This window comes from Rhopalosiphum padi, chromosome 1 (assembly GCF_020882245.1).
Source record: "Rhopalosiphum padi isolate XX-2018 chromosome 1, ASM2088224v1, whole genome shotgun sequence".
NCBI classification, from domain to species: Eukaryota; Metazoa; Arthropoda; class Insecta; order Hemiptera; family Aphididae; genus Rhopalosiphum; species Rhopalosiphum padi.
Window position 1 is genome coordinate 12,950,283 of NC_083597.1, and position 16,869 is coordinate 12,967,151.

Sequence of the window (16,869 nt, forward strand, 5' to 3'; positions counted from 1 at the left end):
GTCGTCACAGGAAATGTCAGTACAATAATATTATGATATCGACGACGAGTATTTTTAACCTGCAGTAAATAAATGAGGAATTAAAAATTAAGGTTGAAGTTGAAATATTTAATTTTGAACAATCTTCGTGTACATTATTATCATAAAATATTTTTACCTCACACAAATAGGTCAAAAACACCTGATATAAATTATAATAATTGAATTAGCTACATGGAAATATCACACATTGTTCACGCTACTACTTTCACTAATTTACAAAATATTTTATCCTATTGTTATTGTGATCAAATATAAAAATTCATTAGGAAGTTATAATTTAAAAGTTTTTCATCACGATAATATGAATATTTTTTTGTTTTATGTTTTGAAAATTCACAATGTCTATTATATGTGTGCAAAAAAAAAATGTTTATAGAAAGAAATGGGACTTAAGACCGTTCCTTTTCCCCGTCCCGGATTCAATTGTACATAATATATAATATTATGTAGGTTGCATCATTTGTACGTTACCGTTTAAAGTTATAATTATTTTAAAGATAATTCGCATAGGCAGTCAAACACGCAAAGTAAGATAATGTCGTGTGCTTTCGATTTTTTATTTTGAAATATTTAACTGTGGTCAAACGAGACATTTCTTATATATGATAAATTACTAAGCGTCCCTTTTCGTTTGATCCTCGTGAACTTTTATTCAACCATTCATAAAATATACACTGAGTACGAATTAAGCTTGAAAAAAAAACGTTGGTCCATTGGTCCAATTTACAATATTAATAGGGTGATTATATCAATCACTTAAAAACGATAACACAACTCTTAACAGTCTTGAAACCCATTCGAATGACTCAGCCAATCATTGGTTAAATGGCTTAATTTCAGTTGTATAATGTACCTACCTATCTAATACTTATTAGTTAAATAATTTTACATTATTAATAATTATAAGAAATTATTTTAAAACTACTTATTCTAAAAATTTTGAAAAATTACACTTTCAATTGGTCGAAATTTATATTATAATATGCATTTATTTTTTATTTTTTATTTAAATATTCAGAAAAATAAAATTTTGGAAAACAATAAGTATGACAATTTATTATTATAAATGCTTTAATGCTGTTGCCTGTACGTCAGTATACGTCTCTATGTAACTGATTTTAAAAATATTAATTTCCTAACTTACAGTTAATAATGACTTTCGAATTCTGGGACATACTGCAGTATAATTTGAAACATCATTATTCATTGTATTCAATAGAAATAAAATATTCCAGTTGTGTTCAAAACCTCTACTACTTAAAGTATACTACCGGTTTCTTTTCGATATATTGTCTATTGAATACTATTTTGATATTTAATTTTACATTCAAACAGTTACAAAGTTTATTTTTATTTGTTAACCATAATATTTAAAATGTATTATCCAATAATGATCTCAATAATTTTAATGAATCTAAATTGAATTGACTTATTTTTATAAAAGAATTAGAATTATAAATTATAACATAAGTGTTCAATATTTTATGATATGCAAGAATCCTAAAAAAGTGCAAATAAGAATTTTAAGTCACTTCTTCAACACTAACACATCAGTTATCGACTTATCGTTCTTCGTTATCATTAAATTTGATTATATTTTATAATAATCACAAATATTATAATTAAATAATAATATTGATACATTTTGGTAAATTGGTAATATGGTACAACAATGTTAATGTAACAATGTTTTGCTAAAAGACCAGGATTTAAAATACGAAATAATACTTATATACAGTTTAGTATCCTAGGTATTTATTTTTTAATTTTTTTCAATTCAATGCAGCAAAAATGTAAATGGATTTCTTTAAATCAAGAAATGAAATCTAATATTATACTGTTATCTTAAAAAAAATCGTATATTATGTATAAATACTAGAATACATCACTATCCGTTACAATGTTACATCATTACATAATGTATATTTTAAAAATTAAAATAATATTGTAAAAATTAGGCTCTAAAATAAAGAATAAAGCAATTTTACAGTCATATTTCTAAATACTTATTATAATAAAAATCATTGTGCGTTTATAATTTAAAATAATGTCATGTGCAATTATATTGTACCGTGCGCAATTGTTTAATAATAAATAACGATAATAATTAATAGTGTGATTATTTTTTTCAACGTCAGAGTGAGTAAGGTAAAATCCGTACGCGTACGCCCACTCAACTCTTAATATCTTATTTGTTTAATTATTATTGAAGCTATAATCTTTGTATACGTATGAGTAAAATTCGATGGTATTATAGAGTGCATTATAATTTGCGTAAGCAAAACTCGCAAATTTCTGTGTAATTGTTATCCGCGATTTAACGTGTGAAATTGAAACCAGATCATTTGAATTAAAATACCGTTGTCAGGTTCATCCAATTGTAGGTATATTCGAACTATTTAGAACAAAATCCTTTATCGGCATAATATACAGAGTGTATCATGAAGTCCTGAAAAATTAAATAACTAGTGTTCTCAGCAATATTTTTTCATAAAATTAATTGACTCTTATAGTACACGTGTAATTTAAACTATTTCTTTTTCATTTTTTTGCACAGAAAATAAAAAAATTCAAAATAACCAATTTATAAACAAATTGAAAAAAATAGCTTTAAAGCTACAGTGATAACAATATTTAATTTGAGTAATCCGTTTGCGACTTATGAATAACATTTAAATATCGTTCAACTTTCTGCTACTGAGAAATTTATCGAAACCAAAAGTAAGAACCAATAGTCAAAACGAAATTTTCTGGAGTGAAGTAAATATCATAGATAATAAAAAATATGGTTATTGTATTCGTTTTGACTACTGGTTTTTACTTTTAATTTTGATTATTGGATAGTATATTATATTATTATGCATGGTGTATCAAATCGAATGTTGGCATATTATTATACATTTATCCCGTCCAGATAGGGCAAAATCGACAAATGTATAATAATTTAATGATATATCAACCATAATAAATTATACAATAACATATATTATTATATTTCGTGCAATAAAATAAAATATTAACAATAATGATTTCTTTTTCTGTTGGAATGTAGGTATGTGAAAAGAATTCAAAATACTATTTAATTGCATATGACTGTAATACTGAAATTTTTTGTTTTTGTTGAATCTGACGATTTCTCGCGATTCTGGACAATTGTATTCATATACGATCATGAAAGTATATATTATTATTATTATTATTATTTTATTAAATCGATGTTACTGGTAACGCGGCGAGTTAATCGTCGTTTATCTTTATATATTAATATTATATCATTTTTATTGTATTAATGTTTACATTAAACGACACAATCGACTTGTTGAATTATAACATAAATAAATTATATAATAAAGTTATAATATATTGTAGTGATATTATTTGAATATTAAAATCAATGTGATTATTGATGAATCGTGGAGTATTTTTCGGGAAAATTTTAAAACGAAACACGACTTAAAAATAATTAAAACTTTTTAGATGAATACAATGTTTAATATTAAAAACGATTCACATACAAATTTACGATTCTTTAATATGAACTATTGTTAATGTGTAAAAAATACAAACAGAGATTGATGACGTGGATAATTATTTCTTGTTTAAATTCTTCGATATAATATTAAAATACTAACCTAGATGCAATGAATCGTATTTTATTCTATAGCTAAACGTGTAACTTGTTGACAAAAACAACAAAATCAACACGTTTTCATCTTGACCAACAAAACAAGATCATTAGATGAAAACCATTAGCTAGCGTATTCTTTATTTTACATTTTTACACTATAAATATTATAATAATATATACCTATACCGAATAATTTGGCTGAGAGTCAGAATTTAGTGTACCTATACTACCTACTTAATACTTTATCTATACTTACACGTTTACCAAACCCACGTGTTACTCGACAAATCTTTAGAGTATTTCCTTTTTTAGTTATTTTGCCACGCAGACGTATCTCAAGTTGTAATGTTCCATCAATTATCCCTCCAATTATTATTTTTATTTTTATTAAAACTGATATAATTATAAATAGTACAATAATTGTATTCAAAAATAATATTATAGAACTATTTATCCGGTCATATTATATTAGTGAATCAATATGACCTTGGCCTCTACACAAGTTTTTCTCAGTGAGGCCCAGTAATCTTCTTGATATTAATTTAAATAAATTCAACAATTCTAACATAATATGAATAACTCAATAATTACTTTATATTATATAAAAAATAATTACTTATAACCACAAAAATAATATTTAAAAAAAAACTGTACGTATAGTACCTATATAGTATATACATTATTGTACATATTTATTAATTTATAATGAGAACTTTTTTAAAATAGTATATCAATAAATAGGTGCACACACGAGTAAATAAAAGCAGTGCAGTATTTTAAAAACCAAAGTTAAAAACTTTACTGGCTTACAACAGTTAAATCTATAATGGTATATAAAATTCTTACTTTGTCTTCACAATAGGATAATATGTTCCTCAAATTCAAAGACAGCAACGGCAACATGCTTTTTAATTCCATAACCATTATACCCTTATACATGTAATATTATGTACTATTACTCGACAACGTATAAATACTGTATGTTTGTATACTTTAAAGCGGCTTTACAATTTTACAACAATGTATTGTAAACACGCAATTGACAACAACGTGCATGTACGACATGAACGTATAAGGTTGATTCTTTTGCAGGAAAATCCTGAAAAAAAACAAACAATATTATTTGATAGAAAAACCTTGAAAGTAATCAGAAAATGTAAATTAATTACGTGAATTTGGTTTCAAATAGTAAACAATATACTTATTACAGTATCGCCTAAACATTTTCGTTTTCATTAAAATTGTATAATTATTTTTAGTTAAAAAAATTAATTAAAAATTGACACAAATAAATAGTTTAATAAGGCCTTTGATATAAATCGTAAACAAATAACATATTAAATGCATTAAACTATGCGGGTTTATTGTTGTTTAGAAAATTATCGCGTTATCGTTTTACACTGTAATGGCTGAAGTAGTTAAGTCAAATGATACTCACTCATTAAAAAAAAAAACAACCATTATAAATTATAATCGTAAACTTTTTATGTTTTATTAAAAATAAATTTAAAACAGTAATACTAAACTAAAACCGTATTTGTTAACCAAATGCCTAATAATTCAGGAAATTATTTGTTCAACCTATGATAGTTAAATAATTACTATAAATAGAAAAGTACTAAGTTCCTAAACAAATTCTCAAGGAAGAAAATATTTCGAAATAATGTATGAATTGAATTAATTAATAGATCACCGTAATGACAAAGCTCCCAAATCAACGACAATATGCCATTAAATAGACAACCTGCAGTTGACTGTGTTTGGTTCATTATTTTTATTTACAGAAAGTTCATGAATACTTAACGAGCGAAATATGCTCCTACTAGTTATTTATCTATTTATTGTGTATTTCATATGAATCGATTTCCATATTTAGATAGTTAGGTAACAAAAATATTTTTTTCCTTTTAACTATTAAACGCTTAACTATACGTGTCTTATCTAAACTTAAACAATATTAAAAATGATATAATATAAAATATAGGTACCTACGTTTATATTTACTAATCTTTCATTGTATTTTTTACACAACTACTATGAAGTCCACACGATTTTTGAACGAGTCTCAGACGATTCTAGTGCAACAATCATGGCCTATGATAGTTTCAAATAATTTTTGGACTACATTTTATATTAAGTATACAAAAGTGTTCTATACTTTCTAAATGTATTTATATTAAGTACACACTACACATATTATGTTTGGAATTTTATATAAATATATGCATATACTTTTTTTTGCGAAGTCTTTTCAAGAGAAGTCCATCATATCAATTACAGTTCGATCGCTTCGCTCATGTTCCATTCGAAGAACTTGAATCGAACGTTCACTTTTTGGCACACTCTTTTAGGACCGGATTTGCATTTAATACTGCTATTGAACACTTGAAAACACCTGAGGAGTTACACAAAATCCTTGTGGATTTGGGAGAAAAACATCGCAAGTTCCATCTTACGGCCGAACATTTTGAGGTAAATAATAACCAAAAAACTAAAAAGTATAATATTGTAATATATATTGGTTCAATTTTTTAATTTTGATTATTATTCGTGAATTATTTAATGCTTTCGCCTTCACAATAGTAAGTATTATATATAATATACTAATTATAATAATTCATAATATTGCAACTGTGAATTACAATAATCTGATGTAAACATTTTTATTAAACGAAATAATCGATTGATTTGTATAATTTATGCATGATGGTTTTAAAAATTATTCACAATAATCAACTTTACATTACTTATTGCAATTAAGTATTAATAAATAATAAATACAATATTAAACTTACAACTTTCTGAAAACCAGAGTGTGAATCAGTAAATCATAATGCCAGTTTACATAAGTATTCATATAAATATATATTATATAATCATATCAATACTTCAACAAAGAAACGAATAATTATGTATGCAACAAACTAATTATTATTACAATTGAATGTATGAAATGTGGAAGTATTATAATGAATTACATTTACGTCAATTTCTCGTTACTATGTGTAGTGTAATAATACGAACTGAATAAATTTTCTTTGGTCCGTTGATTAAATAATAATTATGAACTGTTTGATTATTTTAGTTAAGTGAAATTAATAATATTTAATATTATTATTATAATTATTATAATATAGTAATATTGCCAGCCATAGATTTGTTTTTTATTCGTATATCTCACTAATCGTTAAATAGAACCGTATAGGAATTAACTGTGATTATCTAGGGTCTACATTTAGATGAGTGAGTCGTAGCCCCCCGCTAGAACTATAACACTAATTTTAGGTTTACAAAATGTTTGTGGCTTGTATATTATTATCGCTTTTAATATTTTTAATAATAAAAAAAATACGTAATATAAATCGAAAGCCCCAATAGAATACGGTTGTAATACAATACAACGAAACCTCATATGAATATATATATATATAACATAGACGACTAAAAACCGTGAATTAGGGTAACATTATTATATAGTCCCTACGATCGCACCGTAAAAAAAGTGATAAAATTGACGAAAGAAGATTCAAAAGTGTGCGGGTATCGTAAATTTTAGCGAGTCATAGAAACGCGTTAAAATTACATAACTGTGTACAACTCGTAGAGTATACATAGTCTATAATCTATATATAAGGACGTGTCAAACGATCTAACGGAAATCCCATGAAACGTGCTACAGTCGTAGGTACCTGGTTAGGTTAGGTAAGTATATAATATGCTATATACATTTTATATTATAAGCTATTTTATGACTATATAAAGTATGTATATGATAGTGATAGACACTCGAGTGCATAAATATTAAATATATATTGCGGTCGGGACTGTTTCAAAAAAAAAAAGTATACCTATATTAATAGGTAATATAATATAATACAATAGGTAATGGTTTTTTTTCCCTATATCGATAGTTTGATTCTCTTCGTGTCGCTCTACATAATAATAATAATAATAATAATAATAATATAATGCCATGATATTATATCTCGCATTTTATTGCCATACGATTGGAAACGTGTCATACCGGGTGATTCTTTTAACGGTTAACGAGCGTTTTTTTATACATGAAAACCTTTTTTTTTCTCGTATTACAAGATATAATTTTATGTAAAAATCAAATACCGAACCAATAGTTGATAAGTTGTAACTTTATATAAATAATAAAACAAGTATAAAAATATAAATGTACCAAAAACTGACTGATTTGTGATGAAATAATCACCTTGAATATTAAAATGTATTATATATAGTATATTATATTATATCGTTAAGTAACATCATTATATCGTAGTAAGCGTTATCATTGTTGTAATTTGTATGTGTCTTTCAGATCATCAAAGACATACTCATATGTATGATTGAGGAGCGCATAGTGCCGACAGACGTACCTGCCAGAGACACGCTTCTGGTGGAGGCGTGGAAGCCGTGCATAACCTTGGTGATCGGAATGATCATGGATTCAGCGACCGCCACGGTTAATTAAATGGCAATTTATACGCCGACGACGACGATAATATTATTATCACGGTAGACAGTGTATAATAAATGTTTATAGACACACATGTACGGTTATATACACTTAAATTTATAATAAACAGTAACACATTCGTATAATATATATAACATATTATCTAACCTAAATTGACATCCTGGTGGAGGCGGAGGAGGCGACCCAATTTCGGGACTTCGTCGCACTGCTCGCGCACACCGTGACCGTCAACGCGGACAATGCCTATACGATTCGAATTATAAACCGACTAATTATCGTTTACACACAAATCAAGGTATCATCATGCGGTAATATCGTTTCGGAATGACTGGCAACGGCGCACTGCTGCAGGAAAGGGCGTAGGTACCTATTTAATCGTATCCATATAGGTATGTCTATTTAACATAGGTACCTGTATATATATATATATATATATATATATATCGAAAAAACGATGTATACACACAATAAATATGTATGTAATGCAAACATTTCGACAGGAAGAGCTGCGGCGGCATACACATACGTATTATACTAACATCTTATATTAGTATACAGGGTGATTCACCAAACATATTATAGTCCCCAATTTATCCGTTGGTTATATGCATTTAATCAAACTCTATTTAGAATTTGCATGCACACTTAAAGATTAAAGACGATATAATTTCAAATAGATTGCTTATTTTTCATTCAAGGAGTATCTTGTGGCGATAAGAACTTTTTTTTTCAAACTAAAATCACTCTTCTCTACAAAAAATTGTAAAAATAGATGATTATTTTTAAAATATAAATAAAACTATCTACGTTGGAATCCGTACAATCATTAGACTACATTATTATATTTATTAGGATAATATTTTATATTTTATACTACGATGATTTAAAAATAATAGAAATAAACAGTTATCTTTTTACGATACCTATTTTATAATTTATATTATAAATTGTCGAGTGCACAAAATACTAAACTAAATATTACGTCTATTTGATATTTTATACATATAACTATAACCTTCAAAATTAAGATATTTTTATCATTAACGTTATAATACACTATCTTAATAGTTCATAAAGTTTAAAACTTTAAAAATATTTGTATAAATTTTGATTTAAATACTTATATAAATATTTTCAAAAAAAATTCAATGGTTATAACAATTTACAGAAATAAAAAAAAAATGTATTGTGTATTGACACAAGACTCCTTAAACGATATAAAATATATTTGTAAACATTTCAAAATATTATCATTAACAGTTTACTTAAAAATATCCCAAAAATCAAAACTTAAATAAATACTATCTATAATCAAAGCATAAATGGAGGGCGATCAATATGATTAAAAAATCAGAATTACCATATAAATCACTGTATAATATAATATAGTATTGTTTAGTTTAATGACAAATCAAACGTAATACAATCATATATATTATATGTGTGTGTCGTAGTCTCAAAATAGTAAATATATTATTTGTACAACAAGGTCACCATCAGAAACGGCGACGGATAACTGTACAGGAACCCGTTCACACAACCACTGGCCTATACTCTACAATATAGTATTATATTATTATACTTGATACGTGCACTGCTGAAACTCTAGATTTTTAATAATAATATTATTACGTGTACCTACGTAAATATTATACTCACGCGTCGTCCGTACACTGTTTCAATATATTATAATAACGATAATAACAATTATATGAAACATAGTTTGAAAACCATACACGTATATACATACCTACTGTATACTTATTACATACAGGGTATCTAAACGTAACGTAGTGCAGTATATGTCCTCGCACCCACGACCCATCATCGCGATGAAGTCTATACCGCAGCATTATATCTAAACTTAAAAACGTACAGATAACTTTATTTTATTTTATTAAATAATAATATAAAACGGGATTTTGTCCTTATTAACAACGTAGATATGTAATAGTATTGATAGGATTGAAATGTACAGTATCATAATAAATATGAAACGATCGATAGTCAAAAGGTAAAATATTCTCGTTTTCGAGGCATATAAGACGTTTAAGGGGAGAATTATTTTAATAATGTTATAGTTAGTACAGAGTTAGTAAAAAAGGGAATAAGGAATTGTATTTGAATGATTCACGGAAATGAATTACATTCACCATTTTAATACTTAGATGAAATAACTCGTTGAGAAACTGCAGATTATCAAAACTTAAAAATAACAATTTTTTTCTTTTGCACTAAATATATTATATAAATGTTAACAACTGTGGCTCATTAATATATGTATTTTAATCATTTAAAAAAATATCAAATAGAAAAAAAAATCTGCAAACCTAAAGTTTGAGGACAAACACCCTGTACAATATATATACCTACCTAATGTAAATACCATATTTACATGTATGCGCGACCAATGAACTTAATACGAACGCCAACGTCCCGATCATCGCGCCGTAATAATATAATAAAATCGTATATACGCGCATGTAATACTTTAATACTTCGCATGTGGAAAATCACATCTAACACAGACGGCCGATAAATAATATATGGTTTCCTATTTGTGCCTATTTGCGTTTATATCACACACGGGAAATGAATGAAAATATTCGGTTAATAACATTTGCTTGGTCGATGTTTTAAAGTACTTAGTTAAATCTCACGAATTTGATGACTAGAAAGATAAATAAATAAATAATGAATATCTTTAAATCTTCAATACAAACATGTATATGTTATTTGTATATAATATTTATGTACGCATTTTATTAGTACTTTGTAGGTTCTATCCTATCGACTGATTTGTCAATTACGCTCGTTCCGAAATAGAATACGATATGATACTTTATAATAAATTGGAACTGTTTCGAAGAGTAAACACTAATAAAAAAAAAATCTTAAATGTGTACCATGTACACATTATTATATTATACTACGTACATTCATTTCATAACTTCTTGAAAATTATCCAAAAATGTATTACTTTTTAACACGAAACATTTGTTCTCACTTATATACTCGTAGGTATATAGTTATATGACTAAATATAAGAAGTAGTACATTTATGTATAGGTATACATAAAATACAATAATATATATAAGATCGCTATAACATTTACTAACGAAGAATACTTAATATTTTATAAATGTTTTTAACATAAGTACATCGTAAATATAAACCAACGAAAAAAATAATACTTTCTGTAAAGTATATACTCTAAATATTAATAGTTTAAAAAATATAAGAATATTGATAGAAAAAAACCATTTGAAAATAAAAAATATTTTTAACTGCAAAACTTAAAACAATAATTATTTGTTATTTGCAATCGCAACAAGACTTACATAAAAATATAACTAATGAATATTTCGCAATTCTAAACAGTAAAATGTATATATTAATTTATCCCGGAAATATTAGTCTAGAATAGATGAAAAAGATAAAAAAAGATAAAAAAAGTCATTATATTATACATAATATATAGTTTTATAACCGACAGACCGTTCACAGTTCAGCTTCTATCTTCAAATTGATATTATTTAATACATTTTATTTTAATTTGGTTTTGAAATATTACGCGTATTCTGTTATATATCATAACTCATAATAATAAACAAATTAAACATTATATCTTATTTTCTAAATCCAAATATACCTTTATAAATATATAATAATACGAGTACATAATAGCAATAAATGCCAATCATATGATGCTATAGTGCCTTAGCGGTGTAATTTTTACGAGAAAATTAGTTTTATGAGTGGATATTCGACAAAAATCATTAAAAAAAAAATAATTAAATTTAAAAATTTGAATGAAAATTACATTTTAAGTTAACGATTAATAAATGTGCCTATATACTGATATGTTGCAAAAATTAAAATTCTCGTATTCTAATTCAACACTATAACAAACAACTCACATTTGTTTTCTATTATATTTCTATTATTATTTATTTTTCTATCATAGTTATATTATTATTAAACTGTTTGATCGTAAGTAACAAACATGCTATATAAAATTGTATAGGACAGTCACACTGAATATTAATTGTATATTATAATTATTGTTCATACTTAACTTTACGTGCATAACAGTACCGTAAAAACTGTCGAGAGCAAACTGCGTATATATAATATTATATACAAGAAAGTCGAGTGTTCCATTGACTGGTTATTGTGCAATGTTCTAATTACACTTAATAACCTTGCTATGGGTATATGTGTTATTACTGTTCTGTCATTCTAGTTTGAAGAAAATGGCACTCATAATTCATATGGGTAATGGGTATATGAAATCAAATCTTTAATTTTGGTTAACATTGAACAGACGCTTTTAGACCATATTTAATAATATAAATCTTGAGCAATAATTTTTTTAAAAACAAAAAACTGAAAAATTCAAAACGTTGAGTCTGTCGTATAATTACCTGTCGTATAACCTATATTAGTTTACTGTATTTCGTTATTACATTGTGATTTATGAGATATTATACATTATACAATGGTATATTAGTACTAATGGTAGTAATGGTACTAATTATTACAATATTACCCATAAAACACTAAAGCGTGAATTGATTCATTAAGAAACGCTGCAAGTACAATTAAAAAACACGAATGTGGTTGTACCTATGCCTTAATTTTTACATTAAAAACGTTGTGATTAAAACTATTAAAACTTAAACTATACTTAATTGTTGCGAGCCCATACTTCCATATAGATAATAAATAAATGGACATGACCTCGTCAGGACAAAACATATTTTTTTGGAAATATTGAAGTTAATATGGTTTATATACTTATTATATTTATTCTCTTATTTCGATTATATTTTAGTTTATGACTCGATTATGTGTGTGAACCAGTAACAAAGTAAAAACACACAAAAACTTTATCGTGGAAAATTGCAGGTGTATATTTTAATTTTATAACCCCTTTCTAGAAAGAAAAACCTCCTAAAAATTATTATACACTCATTTTTAAAACACTGCAACCCACAATGAAATCTGTGGTCCCCTATACAAATAGCAATAATTGGGGTTCGAGAACTTAATTTTAGATATAGAAAATCCCCCTAATAAAATCTTTGTCCTTCTATGTAAAAATACACGTGAATTAACACAATATTGAAAGATTATTTATATATATATATGTCATTATTTTCCCGATGGAATTACTCAAGTAGGAAGTATCGTATGAAATCATTTTAGAATTTTCAAACAATTATATATACACATACAATAATAATAATAACCACACGTTGTTTTTATGCGTGTGTAGAAAGTGCAGCGAACCAGTTACTAAATTGTATTGTATCAGTCTAAGCAGTCATTAAATGTCAAAAATTATATGCATATTATTTAGAAAACACACAGGTTTAATATGGGTGTGCGTTCACAGTTCATGTAAATATTATACTACTTGTCTTCCAATATAATGGACAAAAATTTCAAATCTATTATAACATACGCATCCTGATTACGATTTAAAAATTATGTACACATTTAATACATCATAAGAAAACTTTAAATATACCGTATAAATATATTATGATACCTATCGCATTTTTAAATGATTGAAATTAATGATTAGGTAGTTTCCAGAAAAAAATAAACAAAATTGTTTACATCATAGAAATAAGTAGTATGTAAATATCATCGTATAATTTGAAAACTAATAAATTTCCTGATCTTATCTTAACTTTTATTAAGGATTTACGATGATGATCAGATCATCACTATAATTCGAAAGTATCGTTTTTGTCAAAGAGGACAAGAAATTTAAGTAAAATAACGTTTCCATAGTTTTTTACTTTTGACCTTTTTAAATTTATTCAAAAGACAGTATTATACAAACAACTACGTCGTTTTTAATATAATATTATTCTATATTATGCTTATACATTTTTCGAAGTAACTAGAATCTATATTACTTAATTATATAAACTATAAGCCAGCCTATTAGCTATTACCTAAATGGCCTAATATGCCTATATTACTAAGTGTATTTTAACTTTATATATTATAATGAAATCGAATCCACCAATTTTTTAAGTCAATAAAATGTTATCGAGTAATCAGTATTATTCATTTTTCTTCATGTTTTGTATTGAATAATGACAAAATTTCACCTTATTTGAAACAGTTCCAAATAAAAATAAAAAACAAGAAAATAATCGTTTTTACGCCGTTTTCTCTTATTGTAATCATAATACATAATATAGTATATACATTATAACGGGATTACTAAAATCATATGTTTATATTTAATATTGCAAAAATAATTGCGAATTAATGTATTTTTCAGTCTACAATAAATTTAATTGATCTCATCAGTAATTATTTATCTTAAAGAGAAAATTAAGTTATTAATAAATTATAATTAACTTTTAGATATCAAAATTAGATACAATGAATTTCAAGTGAACGTTTACACCGTGTGAAACCGACTAGTTATATCAAAAGATATATCATGAAAATATATAGTTGCAATAGTTGGTGATAAAGACTGACATTCTGACAGACTATATTATACTATACTAGGTACCTATATAAATTTATCTGAATTACCATTTATTATATTATTTTAAAAATTAAAAATGATCTTGTTTAAAATAATAAAAATACGTAATACTATAATAATGAATTAATGAGTACCATAATTGTTATATTAAATATTATACAATTTCATTGATAAAACTAATAACAAGCTCTGTTACGTAGGTTTATCGTGTATATAATTTTCAATATTTTACAAAAAGAGAGTTTAAAAACTTGATTTTTGTGAAAAATACTTTTTAAAACATTTCAAAGTTAATATAAAAGTAAATATTGATAAAAATATTTCAAACTTTATTAAAAATGTTAAAAATTTAAAAAAAACCAATTAGCATCTGTTAACAACTGCAGTTATTGTTATAAATTGTATTTACAAATTACCTATCCAACACAATTTTATTGTTAAATATTACTATAGAATATATAGATTATCTATATGTCGCATCCACTTAATGAAATCGCTCATTACATAATACATAACAGTACTCATTGCAATAATAAAATAGGTATAAGTACTGTTAATATAATAACACAGAAAATAAATAAATATAGGTATGTATACGTATTTATTGTCTAAAAAAATAAAACATCGAAATAACACTAACAATAAACAGTACATAGGTAATTTTTTTGTATGAAAATGACATTTTATTTCAGTGAATTATTCCTATTCAATACTACTTTTGCTTATAGACTATAAAAAATTGTCTATATAGGTAATTATTATTATCATTATAATCAGTTTATATAGCATAACATTGTGCATTTGTGCCCACTGTGGTCTTTAATTGTATAGTTAAAATCAATCAACTAAAGAATAAACTATTTATCTCGATTAACTTTAGTATATTAATTGACGAAATAGATCATTGCTCAGTAAAAAAAAAAAAAAAAATAATCTAATTATTCTATCAAACGTCATTGTCTATTTAGTATTTTATTCTACTCTACCGTGTACCAAAAAGATGTGCAGGTAACTTTAAAATGTAGAATACTACAAGTATATTTATTGTTTTTGAATTTAAATTTAAAATTTCTTCACTAATATTTTATCATAAACTTTATAAATAAAAAAAAAAGAAATGTATACACAATAGTATGCTCATTTCTCGTAGGACGTAGGCACTTAAAAAAACAACATTAACAATTTAAACACATACATTATTTTGTTAGTATTTTAATAATTAAATTATATTTTATTTGTTTGAAAAATAATTTAGGTCAACTGTATATTTTATTATTTTAATAGGTACGCATTTCTAACAAATCGTTGTTTTTGTATAGTACCATAAAAAACTATGATTTCGAAATAAAATTAAACTTCGTATTTTAATGATGTTTATTAATGTACCAAAGATTTACGAAAGAGTAGATAGCAGCCCATCTGGAATGTCTGGAGTATCTCAGATTAATTTTAATTTTTAAACAAATTGTATGGCCTCATGCTTCTTATCATTGTGTGTATTTTGAGAAGACCATTGAAAAAATCGTATGTATTGGTAAGACTTAAGAATCCGGGTAAAGCATTATTTTGTTCACATATAATCATTGAACCATTATAATGTGTTTACGTTTTTTAAAAATAGCATCTGGAGTTGTATACGTTACTAAACATCAGCTACAAAACACGATTATTCAAATAAATATAATAATCGAAAACAATTAATTCGATTTTAAATGATCGATGATTCGTGCAAGGCCACCCGCACTATTATATGTTTATATGTTTTTCAAACTACACATGTGTTTCAAGTGCAAATTAAACTACATTCTAACAATATAAAAATATGAATTCAATAATATATCTATTGTGTAGCCAGGGGAGGCTGAACGGGGTATAGAAATAGCAACAAAAATCTTAGATTGTATTTTACAAAAATTGATCGCCCCCCCCTCCCTTGAAAAAAATCCTGGTTACGCCAGTAGATAGATATAATTTTCCCGAAAATAGTATGCATTTATAATTTATTACAATATAATTATTAGTATTTAATTATAATATTAATGTATATTTATACCATATTATATCAACTTAAATAACTCACAATGTAAAAACATTTTTCTGTAAATATCGAAAGAAAGTAAAAGTAGATTCATATGTAGAATAAATAGATAATATCATTAATATCTTAAAATAAATCAAAAATATCA

At 25.4% G+C, this 16,869-nt stretch overlaps 1 protein-coding gene and 1 long non-coding RNA gene across 2 annotated transcripts; one reads left to right on the forward strand and one right to left on the reverse strand.

Annotated features, from left to right (window-relative positions):
• Nucleotides 1-4,481: 4,481 nt before the first annotated feature.
• On the reverse strand, nucleotides 4,482-8,521 carry LOC132931916 (uncharacterized). The gene is made up of 3 exons (XR_009662792.1): nucleotides 8,307-8,521; nucleotides 5,903-6,161; nucleotides 4,482-4,769 (listed from the first exon to the last, which is right to left on the reverse strand). It is a non-coding gene; the product is annotated as an uncharacterized LOC132931916 (long non-coding RNA).
• Nucleotides 5,412-8,271, forward strand: LOC132931915 (uncharacterized). Its single transcript, XM_060997999.1, has 3 exons — nucleotides 5,412-5,807; nucleotides 5,917-6,142; nucleotides 8,001-8,271. Exons 1-3 carry the CDS (start codon nucleotides 5,707-5,709, stop codon nucleotides 8,151-8,153), a joined length of 480 nt encoding a protein of 159 aa, XP_060853982.1. The 5' UTR covers nucleotides 5,412-5,706; the 3' UTR covers nucleotides 8,154-8,271.
• Nucleotides 8,522-16,869: the final 8,348 nt, after the last annotated feature.

Excerpts from the sequence above, each read along its gene's own strand:
- LOC132931915 (XM_060997999.1), top strand. The coding sequence starts at position 5,707 with ATGAAGTCCACACGATTTTTGAACGAGTCTCAGACGATTCTAGTGCAA. Across the intron at positions 5,808-5,916 it reads TGGACTACATTTTATATTAA|TCTTTTCAAGAGAAGTCCAT; the intron begins GTATACAAAAGT and ends TTTTTTGCGAAG. Across the intron at positions 6,143-8,000 it reads TTACGGCCGAACATTTTGAG|ATCATCAAAGACATACTCAT; the intron begins GTAAATAATAAC and ends TGTGTCTTTCAG.